The 10,295-nt window shown below is 45.7% G+C and overlaps 1 protein-coding gene across 1 annotated transcript in view; it reads right to left on the bottom strand.

The window, feature by feature from the left end:
• Nhsl1 (NHS like 1) overlaps positions 1–5,787 on the bottom strand; it is a 126,110-nt gene extending 120,323 nt beyond the window's left edge. Inside the window, exon 1 of the mRNA XM_033763158.1 lies at positions 4,986–5,787. Coding sequence (XP_033619049.1) covers positions 4,986–5,184 — 199 coding nt within the window. The 5' untranslated portion in view covers positions 5,185–5,787. The remainder of the gene's footprint in view (positions 1–4,985) is intronic.
• Positions 5,788–10,295: the final 4,508 nt, after the last annotated feature.

Genomic DNA, 10,295 nt, shown 5'->3' with positions numbered 1-10,295 from the left:
ACACTCCCAGTCTAAAAAAAAAAAAAAAAAAAAAAAATTCAAAGGCTAATACAAGGCAGTCTCAATGGTCCAGACGAAATATTAAGTGGCCCTCACTGTTTGTCTCTTTCATAGAATGTCAACTTCAGTAGGAAGTTAAGAAGAAAAATACTGCACAGAGAATGTGCTTATCTCCTTTGCTAAGAAAATATCCCATTTTCTCGACTTATAGTGACCCTTAGAATAAATACAACTTATTTATTTTAGTTTTACTCACCAACTTCGAAGAATACCTTAGCAATATTTGCCAAATATTTTAGGTTTCCTCAATACCATAAAAAAACTAGTCTTGAGTCCGAAAATTTTAAAGATTTTACTACAAAACAAAAAAAAGCACAGCTATTTATATGGAAACAAGATCTTGAACTTGCTGCTTTTTTGGTCATGTAAGCCATTTTTCTCCATTATAATGTCTGAAGCCATCACTTATCTACTTGTGCAAAAGGATCCTATTTTCTGCAACTATTTTATTAGGAGAGAAATTGGAATGAAATCACTTACAGCCAACTCCCATGTTCAAGAATTGATTATCTGATGTATGGATTTCCATTATCCTTGATGCCTACTAAGGCCATCCTCTGGCCTTTTTTGTTTTGTTTTCTGATTTAAACTTTATTTTAGGGGCACTGTGGGTTGGGGCCAGGATCTCCTCACACATGCTGGGTGCGTGCTCTACCACAGAGCTACATCCCGGCCCCATCTCTGGCCATTTTCGAAGTTCCCGGGAAGGAAAGGCACTGAAATTCAAATGAGTCAAACCTGGGTAGTTTCTAAATCTGGCTGATAAAGCCCAAAAGGGGAGAATGGTGACATTGCTTCAAACAAAGCTTGGCGCGGCGGTTATCCGGAGGCTCCTGGGACCTGCCAATACCAGGACCATCAGTCACGCCTCTGCCCTGATAGATGCAGAGCCCGGGAAACAACAGGATATGCTCTGCTCAAGGCGAGGGCCCCCCATTAGTATTCCACTGCTTTTGGTTTGGAGCAAACAAAAAAAGGGAAGCGCACAATAAATACTACTAGTCATTAGTTTTCCCTGAGAACGTTCTATAGTGCTGGAAAGGAGCGCTCATTAAATATGGTCTAACAGCCAGAAAGCCAGGCGGAATATGAAAATGTTCATCCGAGGCATTCAGGTTACACTTTTTCACAATTATCCTTTTTTTTTTTTTTCTCCTAATTCCCCTTTGGATGTCTTGCGTGATTCTCTAAGTATGAATTCTATGAATTCAGGGTCTGTGCACTGTGTCTTTGTATCTCGCACACTGTACTCGTTAAGAATCCCTCCAATAATGCTCTCACAATTCCACTTGGGAAATACGCATCGTCTCATCTATGACTGCACTCCTCATTTTTACTACCCAGACATCTAAAGGAAGAGCTCATGACTGATTGACTAACACTCGGAAGATACTTGACTTTCACGGTTAAAACATTACCTTCTATTGTAGGGCTCATATCACATGTAAAATATAAGAACCGATCACTGCTGTTACTCAACTTGTTCTTGCCTCCCTGAGTACAAGCTTTAATGTAAGAGAAGTCTGAAGCTCGCACTATAAAAAAAGAAAAGTATAAGCATTTGCTGGTGATTGCCTTGGACATGGTCATATCAATACATGTCTTCTGATAATATTTTAAACTCAGGAAAAGTAGTCTTTAGGAAGATGCATAATAGTCCCTTCTAACCTTATAAAAAGAATCTCCTAAGAAACCTCAAGCATTAGTTTTTTTTTTTTTTTGGTTTTCTGAGACAGGGTCTCACTGTGTAGGTGAGACTGACCTGGAACTCACTATGTAGCCCAGGCTGGTCTCGAACTCACAGCGATCCTCCTGCCTCAGCCTCCCGAGTGCTGAGATTATAGGCGTGCGCCACCACACCTGGCTAGCATTAGTTTCTTTAGCAAAAGTGACAAAGTCAAATTATAAATCTATAGTTTTGTTGTACCTACAGACATGTACAAGAACAGATGGGGGAGGGGTTTCAGGCATAGAGAGAAGGGGGTAGAGAGGGAGGAAAAGACGATCAAAAATGATTAAGAATATATATATTTTCCCAAAAACAAATATAATTATTATATCACAAACATATACTAATTTAAAAAAAACCACTTTAAAATTTTTATTGTGATGTTACTGATAAGCAACCCAACATAGAAATTCACTATTAGAAAACTCCAGGGCCGGGGGTAGTGGCACACGTCTATCATCCCAGCACTCTCGGAGGCTGAGGCAGGAGGATCACAGTTTCAAGTCTAGCCTGGGCAACTTAGCAACTTAAAGAGACCCTGCCTCCAAATAAAAATGGTTAAAAGGATTGTGGATAAAATTCCAGTGTGAAGGCCCTGGGTTCTATCCCCAGTTCTGGGGCTATGGGGTGCCCTTCTATTTTATAAAATGAACACGTATCTTTACAACACAGTATCACCCTGATCCCAGGGACTCAGGGGCTGATCATGAAGGCAGTATTACCTGGAGAGTGTGGTTCTGTAACAGATAAGCAGCCCAGCCTTGCAGCAGCTTCTGGTATGGGAGGGGAGTCAGGAGGCTGCAGGTCCAGTCTTCTCACAGACCAGACCTACAAAAGTGCAAGGCCAACTTGTTAGGCTACAGTCTCCCCAGCTCTAGCTGTCAGGCCTGATAGGAGGTGGGGAGGTCAGTGGCCTATGTAAATAAAAAAGAAGTTCATATAAGGTAGGGAGAGTATGGGCTACACTAAAAGAAAAGTGGATTTGTTTGCATGTGGTCCAGGCCGCCAGATCTAAGATGCTACACATTCACATAAGACCCATGTGTCTTCGGAGCAAGCGCATCTGCAAACAAACGCTAATGTACTACTGGGCATTCTCAGCCTGACCAGTAATCCCTGCTACAGCCTCGATTTGCCTAATGCTCCTAAGGAAAAAACTGCAGTCTGCATCATTTTTCTTAGAGACTTTTCCTCTTTTGATTCACTAGTGTAAACAAATGTCACTTTTGCATGTCTCCAAAGGAAAGTAGCTGTGGAATAAAAACCAACTGTTACACCACACCCCTGGGACAGCATGGCAGAGGTGGCAGCCGATTCGCTACTGTGAGTCACATGTGAAAGCAGAGCATAACACTGACGATTTTGATACACAGGTAGCTTTTAAGGATTCCCCCTAATTCCCTATGTCAAAGGGGTCCTTACTCATGCTCATTTATTTTGAAGAACCATAGAAATTTACATATTCTGTTATGTCTCCATTTATCTTCATGAGGTACTATATCCCCTGTTACATGAAGAGATAAAAGGCATAGTCTTTTGTATTGTTATATAAACAAGTCCTCCCTGCCCTTTACAAGTTGCCCTGTTCTTTACAATGACTTCTTTATTTTCTACAAGTCAAGTGTACAGTACTTGCTTCATTTCCCAACTAAAATGAACACACACACACACACACACACACACACACACACACACACACACACACACACGTCTCTTTCCCTGTATTGCTCATTTGGATGGACTGTCCACGATGAAAGTCCTCAAGGTGTTTGCTCCCAGGTACACAGGGCACATCAGAGAAACTTGACAGCGGTTGATTTCAAGCAAAACAGGTCGTAAGAAGCACCCTTCAGCCAAAGCCAAAGGAATCAAAGCTACACCCTCCCGCAGCCACAGCACCACTATATTCACCCTTCAAACATCACAATCCAACCATTTACCAAAACCACAGCTTATTCCTGATTTAGAAAAGTAAAGTTCACAGACTTACTGAACTACACAGCTCCAGCCAGAAAGCACAAATGCCTCTTCCACGCCTGGCAATTATGCAGCAACTGAACTTTAAAAAGCCATGTTTTTGAGTTCAGTATCAGTAGACCACTGCTGACCTCCTTGTTGACATACTGAACAAGTGACATCTTCAAAGACCATTAACTGGTCCCTCCTGTGCCATACTTAGCCGGCAGGCACGGACGGTGTAACACACATCACTCCTAAAGGAGGCTGCACCTTACTCTCCTTCCACCCAGCACCTCTAAGCACACGTCCAGCTTAGCTGATTCTCTCACATCCCAGCAGTTCTGTTTCCCAAAAGTGGGGGAAGAATGGGTCTGAGAGATTCCTGCAAGGTTTCTTTTGACACAGGAAGAATGTGATAAACAGGGAAATCAGGGCCACTGGGAACTTCTGGACCCCACTCCTTTTTAAGACGTGAAGAATGCTTCCCCGCTGGGCTCTGGCACTGTGCTGAGTGGAGAAACCATTTTAGAGTTTAACAGCTCAGTGCCTACAGCAAGCATGCTAAGAGGAAGAACTCAGAAAATCCAAACATAAAAAACAAAAGGTGTCTAAAAATATTGAACTCTTTCCCTCTCTCCCAGCAGGACTAACATTTTCCTTACCTTCGAGGGAGGCAGAATACCCTAACCCTCAGAACAGAGATCAACACTAGTCTGAAAGAGGGCTTGACAGAAACCCAAAAACTCTCTGTGGCCAAGCTAACAAAGGTAAAAGCGCCTTGTGTGTTCATTCCTCCCCGAGTCACATCCAGCACCTGTCTAATTCAAGCATTCCTGTGACTCGTTAATCTTCTTAGAAGGAAGATGCAAACAAAAAGACTATCCATGATTCCAAAGATTCTCCGTGAAGGTGCAGAAAAGAGCGCCCAGCCTAACCTCAGTCTGTAAGATCAGAAGATCCCCTCTGGGGGGTGGTTTTTCACTGAACTTTACCTGCACAAGTCACATGAGCACGTGCAACAGACACCTGGCGAATAACAGCTCATTTGTCCTTCTTGGAAGGACACGATCGTATACACATGAAAATGAATGAATGACACGGAATCCCAAGGTGAAAACAAACCAAAAGGAAATTCTTAATGGAGCAAAACTCGTGACCGGAGATCAGCGACAGAAACAAAGAATTCCACACAACGAACTCTTTTAAAGATTTAAGAAAAAAAAAAAAATCAAGTCACCTTTTCGGGGCTGCGTCCTGTACACCCAGTTCTCGTCTGCGTCCACCTGCTGCCCACACACCGACAGCTCTCCATCGCTGCGGAACAGCCTCTTTGTCTGCCTGGACAAGGAGGAGAAATTTATCCAACTCACAGCCCGTGAGAGCGAACCTGAATTGGCCTTGAGTCTGAAGGAACCCGAAGAACCTTCCTTTTTCATCTTCTTTCACATCAAAATCCGCTAGAGACAAAGGGCAGCCCAACAGACACAAAGCTCTGGTCTTTAAATTGGCCCAGGTTCTCGGAGAAGCCGGCTCCTTCCCACTTATTCAGACAATGTTGAGGGTCAGGCACTGCCTTATGCGAAAGGCTGCTTCGTGTCACCCGATGAAAACGAAGAGGAACATTGAGGGACGGGGGCATTTTTTAAAAAAAGTTTTACCCTAGCCACATGGTGGTACTCAGTTTCTGTGTCTGGGACATTTCACAACCAAAAGATAAAAAATAAAAATCAGTGCAGTTTTAAAAACAGAGCGCGGTGTTCATTTCAGGCACACTTGTCAGGACTTTGTGAAGAGCAGAAGCAAGGCACTCGGTCTCTTCGGGGTGTGCCTGCCATCCCAAACTGTAATCCTATGCCTCCCCCAGGCATCTCTCCCCACCGGGGCACACAGCCAGCCGCCTGGGCGCAGAGGGAGGTAACCCTCGCCCTGCAGATAAAGAACCAGCATCAAGCAGACCCCCAGTTTAAAGTTCACCCACACTGGTTACTCAGGAGAAATCAAAGGGTTCAGCTCACTCGTCCCGGCAGAGCGCTGGATCATAAACCGCCCACTTGCCCTCTCTGGAGGCTGGGAAGCAAGCTCTCAGGAGCCGCAGGACTCCACAAACAATAAAACAGGCTGCGTGGCTATTGCTTGGATTACAGAGGAGCGTGGGCGGAAGGCGATAGGCTGGGCCGCCACCGAAGACGCCTCATTGGAGACAGAGGGCCCCGCCTCTGTCAGGGCAGCTCAAACTTCTGAACTCTAGCGAGACGGTGGAAAAGCAAGTCTGTGCGGAATACAGACGTCTGGGGACTTTAAAAAAAAACAACAAGAAGAACGTGATTATTAATTATCAGATTATACTTCTGAAAGTGTGACTCTGAGAGCCAGCTTTCTGCAATACATACAGACAAGTCCTAGGTGGATTTGGAAAGGGCATCGCCTGAGGAGTATGCTTCCCAAGGGAATAAAGCGACCTGGCTCTTCCTTCAAGCTCCGCTTTCAGCACAGGTGAAACGCAGCCATGCTTGCACCTGTTGTCAGTCGTCTGTCTGCCTGCCACTACCAGTCAGAGCGTACCCCATAGACCTCGCTGCCAGGCCCCTGGGGCTTCTTCCTCTCAGACTTTGAATGATCAGTCCTATGAGGAAGCCCGTGCTGAATGCAATGAGGTGAAAGGTCCAGCCCTGAGCCTCCAAAGCCCAATATCCTGGAGCCCTACGTTGCTTGCACTTGCCGCTGTATTTCCCCCCAGGCCAACGTAGTTCCATGGCCGCGGGATGTTAAGAGTCCCTGAACTTTCCATCAGAGACTGGGGTCAGCACCCTCCTCCCCAAATTGTAACTCAGAGTAAGGCAAGTAGACAAGGTGCTTTGCGCTTGGATTTTCTTGACATCAAATATATCCAAACTAACAAAGTCAACTGAAAATAAACTTTGATTGCAAGTTATAAAAGCAAGATTTCAAATCATGCTCCAATTCACTAAGATTGTAAGAAAACTGTTCCACAAGCCTATTGGAACAGGAATATATGTAGGAAGGAAATCCCAGTGGACGGCCCACTCAGACAACTCAACACAGAACAGGCACTGGGGCTGAAAGACGAAGCGACAAAAATGTTCAAAGGACACCGATTCGGACTCAATTAAAAGCTAAAAGGTTCTCAAGAGACCATGTAGTCTAAGCCTCTCCAGTTACAGAGGAGACTCTGGCCCAGAGAAAGTCTGTGCACTCCCCATGCCACACAGAGTCAGGGATGGGGAAAGAGAGCAGGTTGGGTGGGGCGGCACTGGGGTCAGCAGGCCTCCACGTCCTGGGGACGCCAGCCTCGCAGCAGCGCCCTGGGCCCATGTCAGCTCTCACAGTGGAACATCGTGTCTACCCGGGCTTGGCCTATGGGCAAAGATAACACGCTTACGCGTAACACCAGTGGCTCACGTCAAGTTTGATGCAACTGGGATATTCTTTCTAACTGAAGGCTCCGCCTGAGAATCTGAAAATATAAAATCAAACATCTTTTTAATCTCACCAGTAAATACTTAGACAGGACCAACAGTACACTGCCATATACCAGCTCAGAGGTTCACAGACCTGCTCAGTAGCCCCGCTGCTCTAAGAATCCGTGGACTCCAAACATGATTCTCTCCTCCCTGCTGCAGCAGTTTTAATTTGCAGATATCTAAGCTTTGTGATAACATGGAGGCACTCGAGGAAAATTCACTGCGAATTCATTCAGAGACTAGACCAATAATTTGGATTTGGTTATCTATTACTATTTTCTATTCTTTAAAAACTAGCTGAAGTTATCTGAAAAAAAAATTAAACCCAAAAAATAGACAAACTCTGGGCTTCCAGAAACTGCTCCCATGAATCACAAGACCTTAGTGATATCTCTGCACAATCCTGACTACTTTTTCTAGCACCCATTCTGTTATGTTGGGTCTTGATTATTAAATCTTCATTCATATACAAGAAAGTCAAAGACATCAAGTACTTTCCTAACTGGATTAGAATGGCAACTGGGGCAAGAGAGCATACAACGGTTTAAATCATGTCAGATACGGACTTCTTTTAGGTTAGCGGACCCTGAGATCCTCAGGGCTGCCTGAGGACTTACGGCATTCATTCGGGCAGTTTTTAACAACTATGACAAGCCACACATTTCAGATCTCAGCTTCTCAGCACAAGAGGTGCACACACACACACACACACACACCCTACAGCAGGACGGCGGGCGCAGTGGACCATGCCCTTCGTGTGAGGTGTTGCCAGTCTACACGATACTCTGGCTGTGCACTGTCCCTACTTTTAGGGGAGAGTCGCTTTTTTCAAATAACTTCAGCTCTAACTTACACAGGAACAAAGCAACCTAATGTCACCATTTTCCTCGGAATGTCTACTACAGTAGAGCACACTCCTCCCCAGCCTCTCACACAGATATGCTGAACAGATTTCCACCGTGTCCCTCCCTGTGCTGGGCTCGCCCATCTCCCCTCCGCCATCAGGCTGTCACACTCCAGCTTCTGCTGTCCTCACATGTGCCAGTAACTGCTGCCTCCACCCACTCTGCACTGCCCGAGAAATCAGACAAACAAGTTTGCTTAAACGATCTGCTCCGTGGAGTCTTAAGAGAATGAAATGCACCGCTATGGAAGGAGAGTTTTGTCACAGCTGCCTCCTGGGCAGCACCCTTGTCCTCTACTTGTGTGACAGAAACCCAAGGGTTAAAATGGCTGGAAAAGGACCCCTCTGGTGGATTTAGACCAAGCTGGCAATTGACTGCCTCTTTTCTATTCAGTTCTTAGAATTTGAGGGTTAACGCATCACTACTGAAGAGAGACAAAGAAATCATATTATTTGAAGAATAATTTAAATAATACATGTTTTAAAGTTACCTATAAAAACTACAAGGCTCTATTACCAAAGAAAGTTCTAGAATCAGTTTCCTGGCTCAAATATCCATTAACTTGGAAAGATTTATTTATGTTCCTAGTAAGAGTCAAAGGGATAAATTGGATAGGTTTGGAAGGTGCTTGCCAAAAGATATGATATTTCGTATTTCAACCTATTACCAGCATCTTTCAAAAGCAGGTTAATAGAAATGAAAGTTTTGGTTTAATAAAAATTGTTAAACATGGCAGAATACAGGATTAGACGAACTCCCACCAGTCAGGCATGGAAGTGCTCTACTCACCATCTGTGTCAAATGCCAGCCAAGAGCAGGAGCTCATTTCAGGTTTGGGCCTCAGAGGCCACACGTGAGCACTGTGCCTCATTTGCCCTCTAAACCTCAAAGAAAGAAGGGCGCAGTTGAGCCCTGGCCTTGGACAGCAATGCAGAACAGTGGTGGATGGTGGGAGCTGGGGAGCTGTCTCGGGCTGGGAGTGGGGGACACAGCAGAAGGCTTCCAAACATGCAAGTGGGGGAAACAGGCACACGCAGCAGTGAGGACAGCCGCTGCCTATGCTGTCAGGTCCCGCAGGTAGGGAGCAGAGCCATGCGCCCCTTGTCAGGTTCCTCAGGGACCTACAACTTGTAGGACAGCATGCAGTAGGCTTTCCAACTGTCGCCTCCTGTGAATAAATGTATTTGTAAGCACTAACAATGAGAGTTTATCTCAGCATCTAAAAGGAAGCAGTATGAGCTAGGTTAAAAAATAAAAATAAAAATCCAACTACCACCAGGACCACAGCAAACAAACTCCCACACACAGCACACTAAAGCCCCTTCCCTCATCCAGCTTCCCCTCCCCTGAAAATTAAACAAGCCGTTGCACTCAAGCAAGAGGCCCCGGAAGACAAGACACAGCTATTTGCCCCTTCCAGCCGGTCCTGTATTTGGGTCGCTCTCAGCCCTGCCGCAGTGTTGAAGAACAGAGCTGCCTTTTCGGTAAAGCTGAGCACCTTTCCCCGGAACAGTGACGCCGTTCCCCTCGCGTGAGAGGCAGAACGTGCACACTCACGTGGCTCACCCCACGCCTCCACCAGGTCGGGCGCCCAGCTCGGCTCCCCTGGGATCACTCGATTCTGGGGCCAGGTGGCAGCTCCCGCCCGCCCTCAGTCCCGAGGTGGAGCACACCGATGTCGCCGCTGACAGAGTGCAAGGACCAGCAGAGGCCTGACCGCAGACCTAACCCAGGAGACAAAACTACACTGAGCTCAACCGGAGAAGCGTCCGCAGTCCGAGAGGCTGAGGTGAGACGGTCTTAATCTGATCACCACCTGCCTGGATCTTCTGATACACAAAGACCAAGGACAAAACATGTCCCGAGATGAAAATACAATTCCAAATAAATAAACTTTAAAAATCAGCACATCCCTGGTTCTTGAGCCTTCCTCATGGTGTCTCCTGTGATCACTGTAGTCATTAATTTTTCTACCTACTCAACCAGTTTTTATAAATCGTATTAAGCACATAAATCACAGGCGATCTTATTAAACTACATACAGTACAGAGTCCTGAAATTCTGAACTCCAAGGAGCACCCACTGCTGGGCGTTGTAATCCCAGCAGCAGGGAGGCTGAGGCTGAGGCAGGAGGATTATGACCCAACTTCAAGGCCAGCC

Source organism: Fukomys damarensis, unplaced genomic scaffold, assembly GCF_012274545.1.
Source record: "Fukomys damarensis isolate Sample0158 unplaced genomic scaffold, DMR_v1.0_HiC HiC_scaffold_14, whole genome shotgun sequence".
In the NCBI taxonomy this organism is placed as follows: domain Eukaryota; kingdom Metazoa; phylum Chordata; class Mammalia; order Rodentia; family Bathyergidae; genus Fukomys; species Fukomys damarensis.
Note: the sequence above shows the minus strand (reverse complement) of the source record. Positions and strands in the feature narration are given on the sequence as shown.